This window comes from Thamnophis sirtalis, unplaced genomic scaffold, assembly GCF_051295495.1.
Source record: "Thamnophis sirtalis isolate CommonGarterSnake01/CBP01778 unplaced genomic scaffold, rThaSir2_p1.2 scaffold_4, whole genome shotgun sequence".
In the NCBI taxonomy this organism is placed as follows: Eukaryota; Metazoa; Chordata; class Lepidosauria; order Squamata; family Natricidae; genus Thamnophis; species Thamnophis sirtalis.
The window spans coordinates 76,983,044-77,006,200 of NW_028261384.1; the positions used below are offsets into that span (position 1 = coordinate 76,983,044).

The window sequence follows — 23,157 nt, forward strand, 5'->3', positions numbered from 1 at the left end:
ATCCCTTCCCCCTACAGCTGCAGTGAGGAGAAGTCTTTATTATGTAAAGTGGGCTGGCCTGACCATCTTAATGGCCCATTAGCTGGGGATGGGCAGAAAGCTATAGGCAACTATTCTGTTTTTTGAAACATGTTTCTTTTCACATCCAGAGAAATATTCTGCCTTTTCAATATTTCTTAGGATATTTCATTTTTCTGGGAGAGGGCTGGATGATAACTTCCCACACTTATAAATTCAGTTGGTGATTATGGTAATTCAGCAGTTGAGAATAGAGTTCTGGGAACAAGAATAAGGTATAACACCTATTTAGAATAAGAGGGGATAAAAGAAAGAACAATCAAAAGCTCCCCTATACTAAAACAATTTACAGGGAAAAGCACAAGAGGGTGGTTTTTTGTTTGTTTGTTTTTGGAAGGAACAAATCAGAAAGTTCTTATCAGGCTTCTATAAAGCTGTTGGCAGGCAGAAGGAAGACTATCAACAAAATCGATTTCATTTACCTTGAACATATGGATTGTTGGAACTCCAGCTTTTCTCTGAAGTATTTTTAGAATATCCTGGAGGATTGCCAATAAATATCTGTGAGATTGCAAATCAACAAACCATAGCTTTTCATGCAAAATTGCAGATTCTCATTATCAAAGAGCACAGATTATAAACCTAAACTTGTGGAAGCGTCTTTATCTGTTTGATCAACAGCTGCATCCTAGTTGAAATTAATTAATTAATTAATTCATTCATTCATTCATTCATTCAGGACACAAATTCCTATCCTTAAGAAAAACTGAGATGGTGGGGGGGGAAGAAGTCATTTGCTAATCCTTACCTGCATGAAGAAGGGAGGATTATAGAAACTAGGGCAAAGTTATTCTAAGGTTCATAATATTAAAGGAGGAAGGAAAGAAATAGTATTCTGGGTTTCAGAAGAAGTGTATATATTTTTTCTTGTTGCTTTAGTATATACCACTTACATTTATCCAGAACGAAGAGATATCTACCCTAAAAAATAATAAATGATGGGCAGAGAATTAGAGGTATCATGGATCTGCCTTAGGAAACCTAGGAGAATAGTTGCTAATCAGGATCTCAGTAATAAAGTAACATAATGTAATGTATTGTATTACATTACAATACAATAAATAATATAATATAACAATACCATTTCTGGAATTAAGATCATTTTGGATAAAAACCAGATAAATTAATTTTAAAAATCACCACAGTTATTACAACAAAAAAAGTTAAATCTTAGATCAGACTATGGAGGGTTTTTTTATCCTTACTATCAGAAATCTCAAAGTATTCTCACAGTGAGGATGCCCATATGAATACTGAACTTTTCAGGAAGACTTGCAGCAACTATATGGTATGCCTCAATAAGAAGTAGTATTGACAACTTTATCATTTCAAATTTTTCAAGTCATGGAAAGTGGAAAAAATAGCCTAAAATCTGTAGTAGGATAAAATGAGAATTAAAGGCCAAAGATATCCATCTTAGTCTAACATCTTAATGATTAGCCATATTGACTCCTATCTTTTGCATAATTAGTAGCAACATATTTATTATAGAATTTCAGGGATACATAGAAACAAGGCATTCAAATTGTGTGTTATTGTTTTTTAAAAGGATGGTTATTTGATTAAATTTATCATAGCAGACTCTAGTACATGGACAAAAAGTAATACTAAATCAATACAATGAAAAATATTAAACATTAATATTGTATTTATTTTCAGTTCTTGCAAGCAGCCCAGAGTAACTGAGAAGCAAAAAATGTAATAAAAAGTAAAATTAAAATCTGTATTTTTTCTGTTTTTTTACAGGTAGCAACCAGTATGGTTCAATCTATGGACACACATCTGTGACCACAGGTAGCCTTTTGGATGATCACCATTGGCATTCTGTTTTAATAGAGCGTCATGGTAGAAACATCAATCTCACCCTTGATCGGCATTTGCAGCAATTTCGGATCAATGGGGAATTTGACTACTTGGATCTGGACTACGAGGTATACTATCATCCATTTCTATTCAATTTGTGTTCAGTGCTTTCCTATCAGATACAGGATATGCACATTAGCAATTGCATACAAAGGATATTTTCAGAAGTTATGAAATGCATTTAATATTTCAGTGCTGATTTAGATAATAGTCAGTTCTAAGTTGCAAATCAGTTAAAATTAGCTCAAAGCTGTTCTAGTAATAGTTCTAGTAATAGAATATGAGAAAAAATTACCTCAAACAACAACATATTTAGCAAAGGAGAACATTAAATTGAACATGGTTTAAAATTCTTGTTTTGGAGCTTTTAAGTCTAAAAGGAAATCAAATATGTATAATGTCTTGAGCTATAAAATAAATGTAGGCAACTGTAAATCTGATAATATACAGTACATATATAATAAGCAATAAATAAAATAAAGATATAATGGAAAGATTGGGGGATTTTGTGTTTTAGCAGCAAGAAAGAAATGGTTAACCATTGCCTAACAGGAAAGTTTCCCTGAGATTTTTTTTTTTTAAGCATTAACTAAACCCAACTTTTCATATCATTTCTCATATCAACAAAGTTTGGCTAGGTACTATAATCTCTTCTGATATTTTTCCTATGCATGTTTAAAACAATAAGAAGACAGAATAGATAAACAAATAGGATTTGATTTACATACTGCAATAACACTAAAAATACAAAAACAATATACTTCCATATTTATATGAAAATGATTCATTAGAATATATATAAAAATTATCATCTGTCAGTAATGAAAACAGATAAGAATGTAGAGTTGAAAAGTAGGCAAAAGCAGGTTAAAATATTGTAGGTTTTCAAATACAAATTGGTAAAAATCTTGGTTGATAACATCCCAGATTTAACAGTGATTGAAAAAGAGAAAGTATGACTACTTGATGTGGCACTACCAAGAGATAGTAAAGTAGAATTGTATCACAAAGTATCAACATCTGAAAATCAAATTGAAATATTATGATGTTAGCTAGTTCTAGTGGTCCCAATAATTATCAGCACACTGAGTGGGATGGCCAAAAAATATGTGGATTGATAAATTTTCAATCTATGAATTACAAAAAGCCATATTGCTTAGATCCATATATACAATGCTTCTCCATTAGGACAATCTAGGTTCTTCACACTGAAGTCAAGTAAAAGATTAATCAGAGTGTGAAGAAGATCTCAAAGTCCAAATTCAGTGGAGGTAGTACATCGAGACAATTAACCCTTGGGCAATTCCAATCATTAGATACAAGTTAGAATAGTGGACTGGACTCAAGCAAAACTAAAAGCCCTGAATAGGAAGACCAAAAAAGTAATGACAATGAACCACCACAGCTAGTTTTACAGATTATAGATTGACTTTGTAGATCATATAGTCCAACCCCCAGCGCAAGCAGGAGACCCTGTACTATTTCTGACAAATGACAATGCAATCTCTTCTTGAAAGCCTCCAATGATGAAACTTCCACTACTTCTGAAGGCAAGCTGTTCCACTGGTTGATTGTTCTCACTGTCAGAAAAATTCTCCTTATTTCTTTCCTTGATCAGTTTCCATCCATTATTCCTTGTCAGGCCTTCAGGTGCCTTGGAAAATAGCTTTATCCCTTCCTCTCTGTGGCAGCCCTTCAACTATTGGAACACTGTTATCATGTCTCACCTGGTCCTTCTCTTCCTTAGACTAGCCATGTCCAGTTCCTGTAACCATTCTTCATATGTTTTAATCTTTAGGTCCTTAATCATCCTGGTTGCTCTTCTCTGCATTTTTTTCTAGAGTTTCAATATCTTTTTTATAATGTGGTGACCAAAACTGGATGCAGTATTCTAGGTGTGGTCTTACTAAGGCTTTATAGACTGATTTTAGTTCCTCACTTGGTCTTAATTATATTCCTCTGTCCCTTATCCATGCAGCGATATTGACAGACTCTACTGACCAAGTAGGTGGGTATGGAATGTTGCAAGTACCTCAGACAGTTAAAGAAGAAAAAATGACATTGGAAGAATATCTGAAGGATAGTGAAGAAGCACTGAAGCTAGTGTACCAGGAGGGCTTATTGAGTATTGAAGAGACAAAACTAGCCTACAAGAAAGATCATTTAAATACCCCCCCCCAAAAAAAAACCATGGGAAGACAAAGCATTACATGATCAGCGCATGTACACACACACACACACACACACACACACAGCAAAACAGTCCTGATGATGGCTAAAAATAGGAAAGTTTAAGAAAGGGACCAATGGACTCATTCTAGGTGCCCAAATCAAGGCTTAACAACAAATGTAAATAAAGCAACATACAAAGAGGATAGCAACAGAGAACTGTCCCTGCAAAAAAGCTGAAGAAACAATAAACCACTTGATTAGAGCCGAGGTGGCGCAGTGGTTAAATGCAGCACTGCAGGCTACTTCAGCTGACTGCAGTTCTGCGGTTCGGCTGTTCAAATCTCACCGGCTCAGGGTTGACTCAGCCTTCCATCCTTCCGAGGTGGGTAAAATGAGGACCTGGATTGTTGTTGGGGGCAAAATGCTAACTCTGTAAACTGCTTAGAGAAGGCTGAAAGCCCTATGAAGCGGTATATAAGTCTAACTGCTATTGCTATTGCTATTAGCTGCTGCAAGAAGATCATAGAGACTTACTAGAGACAACAACATGACAAAGTAGTAACAATGGTACATTGAAAGACCTGCAAGAAATATTGTTTGCCTTCAAGCAAAGTGAGCCTATAAAATTGAGAAAGTAATAGAAAATGAAGAAGCTAAGCTGCTCTAGGTTTTAGAATTCAAACTGAAAAGCATCTGCAAGCATTTTTTTTTTTAACTTTTATTAAACATTTATAGGCCGCCCTTTTCCCTGAGGGGACTCAGGGCGGCTTACAATAATAGGGGAGGGGAGTGCAGGACAAAACACAAAAAGAAAATGTGAGTAAAAATAATTAGCGGTAAAACACAACATTCACTCAACATTCGGGAGGGGCGAGAGTAAAGTCTTATCCCCAGGCCTGACGGGATAGCCAGATCTTGAGGGCTGTGCGGAAGGCCTGGACAGTGGTGAGGGTGCGGATCTCCACGGGGCGATTGTTCCATAGCGTCGGAGCTGCAACTGAGAAGGCTCTCCTCCGCGTAGTCGCCAGTCGGCACTGACTGGCGGATGGAATTTGGAGGAGGCCTACTCTATGCGATCTGATGGGACGAAGGGAGGTAATTGGCAGAAGGCGGTCTCTCAAATAGCCAGATCCACTACCATGGAACGCTTTATGGATGGTAAGTAGGACCTTGAAGTGCACCCGGAGATCAACAGGTAGCCAGCGCAGCTCACGGAGGATCGGTGTTATGTGGGCGAACCGTGGTGCGCCCACAATCACTCGCGCGGCTGCATTCTGGACTAGCTGAAGTCGCCGGATGCTCTTCAAGGGCAGCCCCATGTAGAGCACATTGCAGTATTCCAGCCTAGAGATCACAAGGGCTTGAGTGACTGTTGTGAGGGCCTCCCGGTTCAGGTAGGGCCGCAACTGGCGCACCAGGCGAACCTGGGCAAAGGCCCCCCTGGTCACAGCTGACAAGTGATGGTCGAAACTCAGCTGTGGGTCCAGGAGGACTCCCAAGTTGCGGACCCTGTCTGAGGGGTATAAATTTTGACCCCCCAGCCTGAGTGATGGAACGTTGGCCAAATTGTTGGGAGGAAAACACAACAGCCACTTGGTCTTGTCCAGGTTGAGTACCAGTTTGTTAGCTCTCATCCAGTCTTTAACAGCGTCAAGACCCCGGTTCATCACGTCCACCGCTTCATTGAGTTGGCACGGGGCGGACAGATACAACTGTGTATCGTCCGCGTATTGATGGTATTTTATCCCGTGCCTCCGAATGATCTTGCCCAGCGGTTTCATGTATATGTTAAATAGTAGGGGGGATAAGACCGAACCCTGCGGCACCCCATAAGTTAGGGGCCTCGGGGACGATCTCTGCCCCCCCACCAACACCGACTGCGACCTGTCCGAGAGGTAGGAGGAGAACCACTGCAGAACAGTGCCGCCCACCCCCACCTCCCGCAGTCGTCGCAGAAGGATACCATGGTCGATGGTATCGAAAGCCGCTGAGAGGTCAAGGAGAACCAGGATGGACGCGTGGCCTCCATCTCTGGCTCTCCAGAGATCATCGGTCAATGCGACCAAAGCGGTTTCTGTGCTGTAACCGGGCCTGAAGCCGGACTGGAAGGGGTCAAGATAGTTAGCTTCCTCCAAGGTACGCTGAAGCTGGAAGGCCACCACCTTCTCAACAACCTTCCCCACGAAGGGGAGGTTGGAGACTGGGCGGTAGTTATTAAGAACGGCTGGATCCAAGGACGGTTTCTTCAGGAGGGGTCTCACCACCGCCGCCTTGAGTGCGGTGGGGAAGTACCCCTCCCGAAGAGAGGCGGTAACAACCGCCTGGATCCAGCCTCGTGTCACCTTACTGCTGTTGGCAACCAGCCAGGAGGGACACGGGTCCAGTATACAGGTGGAGGCACTCACAGCTCGCATAGCCTTGTCCACATCCCCAGAGGCAACATCCTGAAACTCAACCCAGAGATGGTCTGCCAAGTCATTCCCTTGTGTCTCGGCTGGATCTGCGGGAGTGGAGTCCAGGTCCGACCGAAACTGAGCAACTTTGTCCGCCAAGAACTGAACATACTCCTCAGCCTTACCCTGTAAGGGGTCCCCCGTCTCCCTCCTATTTAGGAGGGAGCGGGTTATCCTAAACAGGGCAGCTGGGCGGGACTCGGCGGACGCTACCAAGGTGGCAATGTGTGTTCTTTTAGCTGTTCTTAATGCCCGAATGTATTCCTTGGTGCATGCTGTCAAAAGTGCCCGGTTTGATTCGGACCTATCGGATTTCCACAAGTGCTCTAGGCATCTCCTCCGGCGCTTTATCTCCCGGAGCTCCTCGGTGAACCAAGGAGGCCTCCGGGAGCTGCTGACCCGGAGGGGCCGTAGTGGCACAATCTGGTCCAGAGACTCTGATGCTGCCGAGTGCCAGGCAGCAGCAAGAGTCTCCGCCGAACTGTGGGCGAGAGTATCAGGAATAACCCCAAGCTCCGTCTGGAACCTTACAGGGTCCATAAGTCGCCTGGGGCGGAACCACCTGGTCGGTTCCTCCTCCCTACGGTGGGGGTTTGGCCTCCGGAAGTCTAGCCTCAGTAGGCAGTGGTCTGACCACGACAGGGGTATGGTCTCATTACCCCTCAGACCAAGATCATAACTCCACTGCTCCGAGAGGAATATGAGGTCGAGTGTGTGACCCGCTGAGTGGGTTGGGCCTCGAATTACCTGGGTCAAGCCCATGGCTGTCATGGAAGCCATGAACTCCTGCGCTCCGTCAGAGTGTTCACCGAGCGAAGGCAAATTGAAGTCCCCCAGAACCATAAGCCTAGGGAACTCAATTGCTAGCTCGGCTACTGACTCGAGGAGCGAGGGGAGGGCTGCTGCAACGCAGTTGCGAGGCAGGTACGTTAGCAGCAGACCCACTTGACCCTTGAGGTCCAGCTTCACCAGTAGGGACTCACACCCGACAAGCTCCGGAGCAGGGATCCTACGAGGTGCTAAAGACTCCCGGACTACAATATCCACACCGCCACCCCTTCCCTGGGCTCTCGGCTGATGAAGCACCTGAAATCCGTCTGGGCACATCTCTACGAGGGGGACTCCTCCCTCCGTGCCCAGCCATGTCTCAGTAATACATGCCAGGTCTACCCCCTCGTCTAAAATCAAGTCCCGGACGAGGGGAGCCTTATGAACAACAGACCTGGCATTTAGCGACAGCAGCCTGAGACCAGGGTCCTGATTACTCGCGCCATCTGACCTTGGAGTGGGACTCCTAGGGCCAGAAGGAGGGATCTCGACCAAGTGTTGATAAGGAAGGCAAAAAATCTGGTCTGGATTGTGAATTGGGCAGTATCTGGAGACAGCATAATAAAAGAACTGAAGAAAATAACAAAATACTAACACCTGCAAATAGAAGTAGAATGACTGGGATCAAAGAAGCCAATGTTTTGGGTACAATCCCAAAACATCTGGAATATCATGTGAATGCAATCAGCATTGACAAAATTGTTATCAGTCAATTGCAAAAGGGAACTTTACTTGTAACATCTTACATTGTGCAACAAATATGTTTAACAGCATCAAACAACATCTTCCTATTTCAGATCCTTGACAGGACTTTATACATATGTATAAAAATGCATAAACCAGACTTCCGGGGGGAGGGGCTTGCCGTCGCCGGTAGCTCAACGGAGCTGCCCTCAGAGTTCTGGTTCGTATATCTATTTAAGATCTATAGATATCTCTTTTTTCAGGCAAGAAAGAAGCAGGGAGGGACTCAGTCGTTAGAATCCTCTTTGTAGTTCACAGCTTTCTTTCTTTTTTTTTGGCTGTGAACGGAGAAGAAGGTTCAACAAAAGCTGAGTCATTCACTCCGGCCAGATCTTCTCAGCTGTTTTTTTTCAGCTCAAGGCAAGTTACCCCCCCCCCCAGGACAAATTTTTGAAACTAAGTTATTTAAAATCATTCCGAGCAGTGACCATTCCTGAGAACCCTTTTTTTAATTATTATTCAAAATACCAGCTTCAATTTTATAAAAAACTCCTTTGTTTAATTGTTTTTTGAAATGGCGATTTTATAGTTTCCGCATTTGTTATACGATACATTTCCACCTTCCTGGCACAGAATCAAGGGAATAACTCTCACAAATTAATTAGCCCTGTTTCCTTGAAGACTTCTTTTTATCAATTGCCAAAAGTTTATTGAAAGTACCTTATCTTAAACCAACGTGAGCAGAGACTTTGTTTGTTTCCTTTTTATAATGGCTCCGAAATCAAAGCAGCCGAGACGTTTTTTTAACAACACATCCCAAGCAATTGCTACAAAGCCACAGCTCTTGCCTTCTACACCCTCTACTGGAGATTTGTTAACGAAAGAATTTCTTTTTGAAACTCTTAAAGAATTTAGAGAGGAAATGAAGCAACTTATTTCAGACTTATGTGACAAGCTTGATGCCAAGATTGCTCAAACAAAGGAGGATATGATCGGAGTCATAACTGTAATGACAGATTATATTGCTGGAATGGAGGATAAGCTGGAGCTCCTGGAGGAAGCTAATTCTAACCTGACATCTAAAATTGAAGTGTTGCAACAGGAAGTTGAAAACGCAGAAAAACAACTTGTTATGACAAATTATAAAAAGACGGCGCTTGCAATAAGAGTTAGGGGATTGCGTGAAAATGAACAGGAGAATTTGAAACAGACTTTTTCTGAGGCTTTCAGTCATTTGGTGGGAAGTCCGGGACTCAACTTTGATTGGCAGATCCAAAAAATTTACCGCCATAATTTGTGGACGGCAAAACAGAGACAGCTTCCGAGAGATATAATTATATATTTTGCTATAAGAGAATCCAGAAATGCGATATTACAAGAGTTTTATAATAACAGGCTGCGAATTGATGGACAGGACTTGATCGTTTTCAAAGAAATACCACCCCAAATGTTAAGAGCCAGGAGAGACTATGCTTTTCTAACTAAAGAACTCAGAAATTGTCAGATACAGTACAGATGGGATGTGCCATTTGGTATTATAGTTACATTTGATAACCAAAAATATTGTCTCAACTCTGCTTGGGAAGCCCGAGATTTTTATTATAAGATTCTAAAGGCGGGACATCCTGAATCACCTGGACTTGGAGAAAGACAAGGAGAAGTAGAAGAGAAACAACAAAACACACAACTACAAGGCAGGAGGTATTGCTTTCCCCTTCCGGAAGAGCAGAAGAGCAGAGAACAAGGACTTAGTCGTACTTCCAAAACATTTGCTTAATTCTTAACTTGAACAATACTCTGTGACTTTTGTCTTGCATAAAATGGTATAGTTGTATATTGATGAAGAGACATTAAGGCTGAAAGAACTGATGCTGATTTCCTCGGAAAATATATTGTATGGGACTTAAAAAAGACTTGATGGATAACTCTGAACTTTTATATAAATTGCTCATGATTTATTTTCTAGGGTGAGGAGGGCGGAGATCGTGGTGTTCCTGGATCGTGGTTCAGGTTGAATGGAGTTGGGAAGTGTGGTGTAGATGGGAGGGTAATGAAGGTTGAATTAGAGCTTATTTTGAGCCAGAAAGTAAGTTGATTTTTGTATAAACTGTTACTTGAATATAATGTTTGGAAGGATATACCCAGGGAGTTTGCAGGAAGGCGGAGCAAATATGAGAGGAGTACAGATGAAGATAAAATATATATATGGACATGGGTAGAGGCAGGACGAGAAGAGTTGGAAAAGGAAACTGAGAGAAGAATTTGAGATGTGTTTAAATTGCTTCATAGAGAAGGAGGTATAAAAGGGACAAATTAAAGGTTTGGAAATAGATAGATATTTAGATAAAGAGATAAGGCCCCTAGCTAGAGTAGAATTCTATTTGATCAACTTATTTGGTTTCAATATAGTTTGAAATCCTGCAAGCAATTAATTAATTGAGATCAGGAATGATGTACATTGTTTAAGTTCTAATAATGATGGGAAGCTGAGCTCAATGTAGAGAGTTTATTGATTTTTCCCTTTTTTTGTTTTTTTTTTATTCCTTTCTTTTTTCCTTTTTTTTATCTTTTAATTTTTAACCTATTTGGTTTTAATATACTCTAGACTGTGTTTGATAAAAAGCTATGCCGGGTATGGGATCTGGGAAGTCGGAAGGGGGGTAGGGAGGGGGGTTTACAGGGGGGAGGGGGGAAACAGTTTCAATTTCCAAAACAATAAGAACGCACTTGTATACTGTTGCTCCTTTTTCTTTTTTTCTTTTCCTTTCCTTTTCTTTTTTTTCCTCTTCTTTCAATTTTAGTATAAAATACAAATCGAATAGATTAATGAATAGTAGAAATACACCGAAGTGAGCAGTAGAGGGAAAGAAGAGGGAGGAGTAGAGAGGGAGTGAGAGGGGAATGTAAGGAGGGTGAGATGGAGGGAAGGGGAGAAAGGAACATTTGAGGGGGAGGGGAAGTAGAAGAAGGGAATGCTGGAGTGGAGAAATGAAAGTTGGAGGGGGAGAAGAAAGGGTGTATGGAGGGTTGAAGTGTTATGTTGGTTTTCTATGGTGGAATATAAGCTTAATTGCACAGTATACAAGTGATTGTATAAAATGAAAACGAAATAAAACAGTCTTCATGTGAAAAAAAAATGCATAAACCAGTCTAAACAACTAGTTCATTATTTTCCAATCACAATAAAATAATATAGCAATAACATCAATAGTCTGGATGAAGATCATTACAAATACCAGTGCATCCTTCAAACTGACAACATCAAGCACACTGGTATAAAGAAGAAGGTTAGCAGTGAAGGCATCATAAGATACAATGAAAAACATACTATCAAGGCAATTAACAAATTGACATTTCCATTCATTAGATATATAATTGGAATTGTAGACGGGACCCAAATAGAACTGGAAGCACTGGACAGAGAGATCAGGGGGGAAATGAATCATTCCCTTCATGAACATAGTGACTTTGACTCACTTATTTACCAAGATCTTTGGTAGATATGTGATATTGCAATACTCCAGATATTTGAAGAAGAAAGGAGATTGGAAGAACATTTCGACGATAATGAAAAAGATGCCCTGAATGTAAAACATTGTGAAGGCTTACTGAAAACCAAAGAAACCAAACTAGCCAATAAGAAAGAATAACAGAATAACAGAATTGGAAGGGACACTGGCAGTTTTCCAACCCAACCCTATGCTCAAGCAGTAAATCCAAAATGATTCCAGACAAATGACTGTCCCATCTCTTCTTAAAAGCCTCCAGAGATGGAGCACCCACAGCTCTGAAAGCAAGCTATTCCATTGATTCTCACATTTATTACAATAAATGATCTCATGTTTGTCATGATTAATGTTCTGCCATTAAGCTCTCTTTGATTCTACATTGGATGTCTCTTTAATAACCTTCCATTTATTACTTCCTCAGGTTCTTTGGAGAATAGGTTAATCCAATCCTTTATGACAGCCCCTCAAACATTGGAAGACTGCTACCATGTTATCCCTAGTTCTTCTTTTGGTTAGACTAGGCAAACTCAGTTCCTGCAACAGTTCATCATACACCTTAGTCTTTTGTCCCCTAATCATCTTTATTGCTCATATCTGCATTCTTTCTAAAATCACAACATATTTTTTGTATCATGGTGACCAAAACTAGACACAGTATTCCAAGAGTGGTCTTATCAGTGCAGTACAAAGTGATACTATTACTTCATGTGATCTTGATACAATCCTTCTGTTGTTGTAATCTAGGAATACATTCACTTTTTGGCAGTTGCAACTACTGGGCAATTATCCTCTTAATTGCTATACCATCCAAAGTACACAGATTTTGTTAGGTTCTTTGCAATTTCTTTTAGTAGTTTGGAATACAAATTCATTAGGCTTTGGACACTTAAAGTCATTCAATATAATTAGTAATCCTTAGCCAAGTGTGTATCACAATTCATCCTGTTCTGCAAAATTGTCTGGTATAACCTCATTTGGAAACACCAATGCAAAGTATGATTTAAGTAGTTCTGCCAGATATTTTTACTTGTAAGGATTTTGCTATCTTGATTTGGCAGCTGCTGTACTGATTCCTTTCCCTTCCTTTGAAGGGATCGTTGCTGGCATTTTTCACTTACCTTTTGTTTTGTTTTGCTTCACTTTGTTTTGCTTTGCTACTCTTGGCTTTGTTTCATATGTTGGCATTTCTGATATCAATTGTGGAGTTCCGGGCTATCTCAGTGCCCTATTCCTTGGTGAGTTGTGAATAGGGAATTTTATTTGTTCCTTACATCAGTTAGTAAAAATGTGTGGTTTAGCTAAGTTTTGGCAGTATTTCTGTTACATTTGAACTATGTATTCTGACAGGTACTAAACTCTAAATGAATATATCTGGTCAGTTCATATTTGTTTTCATTCTTTATACTCATCAATGATCATCAACTTTTCCTTTAGTGGACAATTGCATTTCCTCTATTTTTCAAGGTTTTTCAAGGTTCAGTACTAAAGAGATTTCACTAAAGATTCCACTAAAATATATCTGTAATTATGCCAAAGCTGTTCTTGTATCTTTTGCTTTTGGATACCAGTTTCCATGTCTCAGTAGTTAATTATATCTATTACAGAGAACTGCTTCTACAAAGTCCACAGTCCACAGTTGTAGCAGATTCTTCAATTTACTTTTACAATTTTTCTTCTCTTAAACAGCCAAAACTATTACATTTCTTGGATGAAGTTCTCATTGTTGAAACCCTGCCACAAGTTTGCAGTTTTTGAAATTGTACAATGATTAGTTTCTAGGAAAAGCAAAACATGCCACAAATGTTGCAGGACTCAAGGACAGGTTCATCTTCACATGTGTTTCTTAAGGGGCTACATGTAAAAAGTTTTGCACTTCTCATTCATTTCCTGGGTTCCTAAATTAAATGAGTTCCTATTTTCTATTTTAACTAATTTCTATGTTAGTGAGCCCATTTTAAACTGTGTTTTGGTTGTGCAATTAATTGCTTTCTCCCTGGAATGGATGGCTCACATGCTTGTAAGCATTGCCTTGTGCCATGAAAAGCCATTGCATTTCAAATTTTATGTTTTATGTAATGCCCTGAGTATCTCAATCCAACCTTCATGATTAAGGGGAACATATACAAGGGTGAGTTCCAGCTTCTGCTACTTCTGGGATGCACTTCCAATGCACGCTTGATGCATGCACAGTAGTAAAAAAAAATGCTTCTGCACATGCGCCTATGGCATCACCGATAAAACTAGTGAAGGGGCATGGCAGGCCGAATTGCTACCTACTCGCTGAACCAGTCCAAAGTGGTAGGAACCCACCTTTGAACATATAGGGAGAGACTTCAAATGGAAGGATAAGACAGGAAATAGATATTCTGTCAATCGTATTCCATTCCAAATTTATAAATTTTAAATAAAAGGAACATCATGGTCTAAGTTATTATCATCTTGCAGTGTAGTACCTTAAAATTAAAATTTCCACAGAACCTGGGAATGCATGCAAATTACAGAAGGATAACTCATTCTCTCAATAAAAGTACATATTGATGGTTTCTGTTGGTTCTTGCAGATAGGTCTTCACGAATGTTCAACAATAGATAACAGGAAATAAATTTACAGAGGATGTAAACAGCAGCATCTAGGTTTACCTTGCTGATTGTAAAATATCACATCACATCATATCTCCTCAAAGAGACAATGACAAATTGTTTCATCTTGTGAAGTAAATTGTGCAAGTATATTAATTATTGATTAACTCACTTATTTACAGATAAAATCTGTGGGAGATCAGATAAATTGTCATTCATATAAAATATTTCACATTTCTTTTCAAAGATAACATTTGGAGGTATGCCTTTTTCTGGGAAGCCGAGTTCAAACAGCAGAAAAAATTTCAAAGGCTGCTTGGAAAGCATAATCTACAATACCAACAATATCACAGATATGGCCAGAAGGAAGAAGTTGGAACCTTCTACTGGGGTCAGTTCATTGCTTTATGTCATCTAACAGGGGGAAAGACATTTTGCATATTATTCATATATATTTGCAATCCATTTTTACCTTTATATGTGTATACCTTGATACACATTTTAGCATTTGTATTATGATGTGCTTGTCAAAGACAATTATACATTGTTGTATAAATCTCACTGCACTCTTAGGAATGGGTAATCCACTAATATTGGATTAACAAATTTGAATAGTGAGTGCATGAAATAAATAGTTCAAAGTTTACATGTGTGATAATAGCTGATTTGAACATCACTTTATTGTTTGTAACATTCTTTCTGAAAAATCAAAGATTTACATTTTTAGCAACAATTTAGCAACTAATGGATTGTTCTCACTGTTAAGAAATTTCTCTTATGCTGATACATTATGAAATCCTGGGTTCTTAGGAAGAACTTAATGCCTATGATGGCCAACAACAGCTAATGAACTGTCAGCTGTGATTTCACAGTCATAGATAAGCAGGTTAAAATATTACACTACAACTGTTAGTGTCTTTGCACATAGCAAAACAAGAACTAGCCAGAAGTCTTTGAGTATTCATTTTGACACACATTATAGACTGTCAGGGCAACAATGCTCCCTCAGCCTGTCTCCACATTTGTATTACAAAATTAAAAATAACTGAACAAGATTGTTGTGTTTTTTTAATTTTTTTAAATATCTAAGAACAATATTAAATATTTATTACATATGTATTTCCATTCTACTTTCCAGGTACAGTAGCATACTTGGATATTTCAGAAATTTAGTAATTCCAAGGATTGTCAAGTTTAGGAGAATAATACCTGTCACTACTATTTAACTATTAAATATTTTTCCATAAATTAATATGTTTTAAATTTCACTGGGTCAGTACAATTATTTTATTAGCAAAGCTATGAGGATATTATTTTTGTAAGCACAATTGAAAGATATTGGATTTTACATGCATGTGCTATTCATTTTGTTTTTACATAGGGGAATTTAAGCTTTTCCTGTGTGGAGCCTCATACAGTGCCAGTATTTTTTAATGCTACTAGTTTCCTGGAAGTGCCTGGCCATTCAAATCGTGAATTATTCTCAGTCAGCTTTCAATTTCGGACATGGAATCCAAATGGAGTTTTGTTGTTCAGCAATTTTGCTGAAGGATTGGGTAGCATTCAGATTGACTTGACTGAGGGAAAAATCAATGTCCGTATCAATGTTACTGGAGTGAAGAAGAATAAAATCAACATATCTTCAGGTGAGCATAACAACTTTTTTTTTTTAGATTACAAAGTATTTCTTCATGTAATTTTGAACTTTCCTCTTTGGTAGGAAGCTACTTGGTTACAAAAAGAAAGTTTGTTTTAGATTTGATGAAAAAAATAAAGATCGTATTTTATCTTTTGTAAAGGAATTTATTACTTATTGAATTATTTATACCTAAGTACAAATAGTTCAAAGTTTATCTGTCTGGAGTATAGTGCTAAAGTTCATAACAAAGCTGAATTCAATCACTTTGGGATAAATGACGTGTTGTGGTGTGAGAAAAGAAATTATTCTTCCAAACACAATGGAGGACTATATAAGTTATGCTATGGGTTTGGTTTTGTTTTTTTTTGAAGTCACTGATAAATATTTTAGTTACCACATAGCAACACTTTTAAAGAGTAATATGAATAAACTTAAATCAGGACAAACCTTAAGGAACTTGAATTTTAAATGTTGATATTAGGGAACACATCAAAAGAGAGTAGAGGAAACAGGCAAGGATAACAGTGCAATTTTCAGTACAATCAAAAAGAAGAAATAGATCAGCAAATAGAAGAAAGGAATAGTGATTCTTCAACTTTTCCCAAAGACAACAGTGATGCTTAATAGGAAAATTGCATATGATGCATAGTTGTCCACATAAGAATGAGAACAAAAGTCAAAATATTGGCTAAGGCTGTAACCCTGAAGCCTTGATCATTTTTGACATATGTTATATCTGTAACAGTGCATGTAAAAAAGGGATGGGAAAACAAAGTACTGTATATCAAGAAAGTACTAGAAGCAAAGAAAAAGTACAGTTTTGAATTTTTTCATTGTAACATTAATGTTTTTGGTACTTCTTGAGAGACCGCCTCCTGCCAATTACCTCCTCGCGACCGATTAGATCACACAGATTAGGCCTCCTCCGAGTTCCATCTGCCAGCCAGTGCCGACTGGCAACTATGCGGAGGAGAGCCTTTTCAGTAGTAGCTCCGACCCTTTGGAACGACCTCCCCATGGAGATTCGTACCCTCACCACCCTCCAGACCTTCCGCACAGCCCTTAAGATCTGGCTATCCCGCCAGGCCTGGGGTTAAAGATTGGGATCCGTCCCCACCCGAATGATGAATGAATGTTGCTTCTATTTTTAATTGTGTATTGTCTGTATATGTCATTACGTGTATCCCCTCCCTATAGGTTGTAAGCCGCCCTGAGTCCCCTCAGGGAAAAGGGCGGCCTATAAATAAAAGCAATCAATTAAAAAAAAGCAATCAATCAATCAATCTGTTGAGAAAGTTAAATTCCAAAGAGCTTTAATTATGGCCTCATTGTAGCGGACTTGACTTTTCCAAATTTAGTTGATGCTTTGGGCATTTTATGGACCCCTAATAGCATTAGCATAACAGTTTAGATATTTTGAAAATAACTAAAAATATTGACCCAGCAAGCAATGAAGAAGAGACAAAGACTGTTGCATCAAAAGGAACCAGTTCTAGATGATGAGGCAACAATTCATTTTATGTTCCTCTGATTCCAGGTCTATAACTCGATTCTTGCCACCATTGGGAAGTGTGAAATAGCAAAGCAAGCAGAATCAGAAGCTGTTTGCAGATCCACCAAGGCTATTATTAACACATTTAAACAAATATTAGCAGAGCACCAAAATCATCTACTTCTTATGAGCCCTTTCAGGTCCTTGTTAAGGTTCAGCATAGGTACAAAAACCTTCTAGTCTATTTGAAAACAATTTTTGAGATAGGAATTTAACACCCATTATGTTCATTCCTATATAAAGCAAAACAACAACAACAACAACAACCCAGGTTTGTCCAACTTGATGTCAACCAGAAATTTTGGATATCTAAAAATCAGTTATGTTGCGTAAGTTTTGCCTTTGCTCATTAAATAGACAGAAAGCAATATGGAGAACTGGGATTGAGGTTGTTGAGCAAGGTGATCATGTAGGCATCTCACTTGATGACCATCATGGCATCTGACCAAAATTCTGGAGCCAATTGTGGTCTAACTCAAGAACTGTTTAGCAAATCTCATATAATTTTTTAAAATCCACATTACTCTTGATTTCATCCTAAATATCCTTGTCTTCCAAATATCAGATTATATCCTCCTAATTACAAAATAACAATTATTTCATCTTTCTATGAAGTATAAATAGATTTAATCAATTTTATGAAGTTATCTCCAAAATCCGTCTTCTAATATCTTGAACAAGAAAGCCCAGTTCAAATGATCAAGGCTTTATCTGCGTCTAGGAAAATCAGTGAAGCTTCATCTTCGTTATGTTGCTCCAAATATTACAAGGCATTCAACATATTACTAGCATTGTCTTTAAGGTAATACTCCACATTGATTCTTATGAATATCCTTCTTTAGACATTCTAAAATAGCTTATGGTAATTTTTCCCATAGGAAAATAGTTTAGAACTTGAAAATGGAATTCATCATTGAGGATGAAGTGTAGCTATTGTTCTGGCAGAGCAATTTGGCCGTGGATTTTTGCCTGTCAGTCTGTGTAGCTGTGTAGCTTTATAATGTGTCCTTTGGCAGCTTGGCATTTTCTGTTGACATTAATCGAGTCAAAGTGAACTTTTACCCCACTCTTTCTTGAAAGAGCATCACCTTTCTGAAGCATTGTATTTGTTTTCTATGCAGTTGACAGAACTGGGAGCCACAATAGGCCTGGGTGTGTGTGTGGGGGGGGGAGCTAAGCTTCTCTAACATTATTTAAATCTTCAGAAAAATAGCAATTCACTTTTGTAAGAGTATTTGCACATTTTACAATTTCATTTTCAAACGTTGCTGAAATGATGCTTGGATTCATGGGGAGGAGAGGCAGAGAGCTTGAGTTTTTGGCTTTCTAAAGCAGATTTAAACAATTGATATTGTCTTGAGGAAATTTACTCATTAATTTTATGCATTGGCAAAGAAACTAAATTGCCTTATTTTTGAAATAGCCTCCATAAATGTGCAGTTTATTTTAATATGAGAAGATTCTTAGTAAATAGACAATAAATAGACAAAATGCATTGGATATTTCTCTAAGGTGTTCTGCAATATGAATGTCTATTTATAGAAGACAAAAGAAAACAATGAGCTAAGCCACTAGTACAAGGTTTTGATTTGAAATCATTAAAGCACCCATTTTAATGGTATATATTTTTGCTTCTTAGAATGTAGAAGTGCATAATCTAATCCTTAGCGTGATGTCTTATATCTGACATTTGCAGATTTTTATCCAGTTATCTCTCAGAGCAATTTAAACTCTTTTTATGTGTATCTATAATATAATAACAGAGTTCTTGTATTATCTGTTATTTCATAACCAATTCATGTCCTCTTAATTATAGAATATTTTTAAAAAGAAAATGCAGTCAAAATATTATTCTTCCCTTTGCAAACAGAATTTAAATAATACAATCAAAATACAGTATGTTGATGGTGAAGTAAATTATGGCTGTTATATATTGGCATAAATGTGAATACAGACTTCATGTATACTATTATGTTAATAGTTATACTACTATTGATATTCTTTATTAGATTGATATTCTGTCTTTCATGCAATGGAATTCCTAGTGCTCTCTCAACAACAACTGGTGAGTGAGCCAGTTGAATTTTGGTGAATTTTCATAGCTAAGGTAGACTTAAATATTATGTGCCTATAAATTCATATTTCAATGACATAGAGGTAAAAAAAAGAAACCTTGGCTGACGGTCCTATCAAATAGAAGACAATCTTCTAAGTCATAGGTGGGTCATCATGACCTATAGGTCGTATGTGGCTCTTGGTCTCAAATGATTAAATTCCTGAATCATTAGCTCAAACTCTCATACTGTAGTACCTATCCAATAATAGAGTAATTTTGTTCCATGTTTCTTCAGTCAGGGATTGTCATTTCATTTCATTTCATTATTTCATTTCATTTCATTGTTTGTTTTCTGTAATGCCCATATAATCTAACTGACTTAGGGCAGTTTGCAACAGTTTATAAAGGGTTTCAAAAATTTTTACTACCTATTCTGTGGTTGTGGCACCTATTTTGTGGGCAAGGCTTGGCGATCATGTGACCAGGTGAGTGGGGCCAATTTGTTAAATGTGGTGAAACTCATTTAACAACACTCTTGCTTAGCAACCAAAATTTTGGGCTCAATTGTGGTCATAAGTTTTCTTTCTTTCTTTTCTTTCTTTCTTTCTTTCTTTCTTTCTTTCTTTCTTTCTTTCTTTCTATTTCTCTTTCTATCTTTGTCTCTTTCTCTCTCCCCCCTCCCTCTCTTCCTTTCTCTTCCTCTCTCTCTTACTCTTTTCTTTCTTTCTCTCTCTCCCCCCTCTCTCTCTCACACACACCTAACCCTTTACAACCCCCCCCCCAAACTAAAACTTTATTTTTTAATAAAGCTGACAAAACCTCTCAGCGCTCTTCACCTGCGGTCGCCCTTCAACCTCCCACCCAGGGAGGAAATTCGATGGTCCTCCTGGAGGGGTAGCCGAGGGGCACTTTTCCCCACCTCTTGAATAGTGCGTAGGCTGAGGAAAGTGAGAGGGGAGAGTGAAGCTGCTCTTTTTTTCCCCGCGGGCCAGGAGGCAAGGTGGCCCCAGGTGCCATCCGGGGACCCTCAGAGGCATCGCTTCTCGGCCCGAAACAAGGCGAGGAAGGAGTTTCTGGTGGCTGTAGCAACAGCAGAAGCGGCTGTGGCCGCTGAAGCACAATCTAGTCAGTTCTGGCTCTCCCTTCCCTGAGCATGTTCCATTGCAGGGCTCTTGCCAGAGACTCGTTCCTCACCACTGGCTCAGGCCGAGAAACGATCCTCTGAGGGGCTCTCCCCGGATGGCCTCCTTCTGCCCCATAAAAAAAAAAGAACAGCTCCACTCTCACGCTCTTTCTGCTGACACTGCTTGGCCTGAAACATGAGAATCACGGAGGAAAGCATTTTTCAGGCTGAGAAGCAGCAGAACTCCTGAGGTTTGGGAAGCTGCTGCCAGCGATGCTCTCAGGGCGAATATATTGCAAGCAGAGAAACATTGGCCTCCTCAGGAGCCTCCAAGTACTCGCTGCCCCTCTGCCGAACCTCCTCCCACCGCAGACATGCTTTCTCTTTTCTCCTGGTGAGACCTGAAAGGTGACGGTCGTGGAGGAAAGCATTTTCAAGCGGAGGATTCCCTCCCCGATTCCAAAAACAGTGCGTGCGGAAGGCACTGCCACCTAAAAGCTCTTTCCTCCACGACCCTCGCGGCTGCAGTGAGAGGAGGCTCGGTTGGTATGAGAGGGTCAGCGAGGCTTCTCCGCTTGCAACGTCTTTGCCCTGAGAGCATCGCTGGCAGCTGCCTCCCGCTGCTCAGGAGGTCTGTGCTCTCTCCACTGCTGCTTCTCAGCCTGAAAACGCTTTCCTCCACAATCCTCATATTTCAGACCGAGCAGCGTCAGCGGGAAGAGTGCGAGAGTGGAGCTGCTCTTTTTTTCCGCAGGACAGGAGGAGGCAAGGCAGCCTCGGGTACCATCTGGGGAGAACTCCCCAGAGGTTTTGCTTCTCAGGCTGAAACAGTGGCTTCATTCTCTTTGACAGCCGCCTCGTTTGCAGTGGGGTGGGGAGAAATCCATGCATTTGAGAGGGAGAAGGCTGTCCCTGGCAGAAGCATGGCTTTCTCCCCCCCTCCAATGCATAGATTTCTCTCCACCCCATTGCAAACGAGACGGCTGTCAAAGAGAATGAAGCCCAGCGTGAGGCTTCTTCCAACAGCCGAGGAAGAAACAAGAGTGGAGGTCTTGGCTGTTGGAAGACAGCGGACTTTATTCTTTTTAACAGTCACCTCATTTGCAATGGGGAGGGGAGAAATCCATGCATTAGAGGGGGGAGAAGGCCATCCTGGCAGAAGCTCGGCTTTCTCTCCCCCCCCCTTTTAACGCATGGATTTCTCCCCATCCCATTGCAAACAAGTCAAAGAGAACGAAGCGCGGTCAGCTTCTTCCAACAGACGAGTCCTCCGCCCCGGCAAAGGAAGTAGGTTGGTGGGGCAAGCATTGTGCGGAGAGGCAGGGCGAGAGAGTGAGCAAGCAGTGACCGGGTGGACGGGGGGAGCGAGCAGGGACAGGCCAGGGGAGGGACCCTACGGGTACGGAGCCTCCGGCTCTACTTGTACGCAAACGTACACCCAATTTCTGCTACTGGTATGGGTATACCCGTGTGTACCCCATCACTGCTATAAGAGGTTTCCAATCAGCAATAAATGTAGATATTATCTTTTCTCTGAACAAATAATTCAATTTAGCCATCTCAGCATCATTTTCACCAACCATTCCTCCCTTGTGGGTAATATTTGTGCATACACTCTTATTGCAGTTAGCATGTTTAAAAACAAAGTTTCATGATTTTTTTTTCCTGTTTAGTCATAGCACTTCAAACAAAAGGCTCTGGTTTTAATAGTACAGCCAGTAGTTGTTTTCAAATAAAGCTAAATTTTGAAGGATGTCAAATCACATTATATATGTTTCAATCATATTTAACTCATTTAGAAATACTAGTGTTTTTAAAATCATGCTTATGCTAATTAAAAAGACAGTTTTCTTATAGAAAAAAGAGAGAATGCTGGAAGGTTTTATTTCCAAAATATAATTCTTAGCATTTCTTTGCTTCCTTTGGAAACTTGAATTAGTTCACCTGCATTACATCATTGCTTCATGACACTTAAAAATAGATTTCATGAGAAGGGGAGTTTTCTCACAAGTTTGGAAAATATACTGTAGTTACATATATTTGGAGACCCCAACGTGAGAAAACACTTCTTCAGATTCAGATCTTCCAGATATTTATCATAGGATTTATACATTAAAGTGTTTGTAATCTCAAAATGTTAAATCAATAAACTGTATAAGCTCCCAACACTTCTTATTAAGTGTTCACTTCATCTGTGTAGCCCCTATCTAATATGATATGTGACTTCTGAAATCCAATACAGCTCTTCCAGTGTGAAGGATTGGGAAATGTCATTTCTGTCTTGAAATTATCTCATTGAAACTATCCTACATCAGGGTTCTTACTAATGTTACTTCACAGTATAGTATAGTATAGTCTTTATTGTCATTGTATGCCCAGTCGGGGATGAGTGAAAGGCTGGCGACACAGGTTATCACGTCGGGGTCACCAAATGCGATGTTCCCGTGGTTCATCCATGAGGCCAATATGGAGAAAAGACAGGACACGATCTTTCTCGGGATGGAGCGACCCAGATTGGGGGTCTGAGAGCCCCTTTTATTGAGATAGGACAAAGGCAGGAGGAGCAATAGCATGTGGTTAAAAACAGCCTGTAAAAGTACAATTTCTAATCTACTGCTCAG

General features: G+C 39.6%; 1 protein-coding gene across 1 annotated transcript in view; it reads left to right on the forward strand.

The window, feature by feature from the left end:
* Positions 1-23,157, forward strand: part of CNTNAP2 (contactin associated protein 2) — an 885,336-nt gene that overhangs the window by 247,739 nt on the left and 614,440 nt on the right. Inside the window, exons 6-8 of the mRNA XM_087714410.1 lie at positions 1,825-2,009; positions 14,414-14,557; positions 15,548-15,812. Of these exons, the coding sequence (XP_087570536.1) occupies positions 1,825-2,009; positions 14,414-14,557; positions 15,548-15,812 (594 nt within the window). The remainder of the gene's footprint in view (positions 1-1,824; positions 2,010-14,413; positions 14,558-15,547; positions 15,813-23,157) is intronic.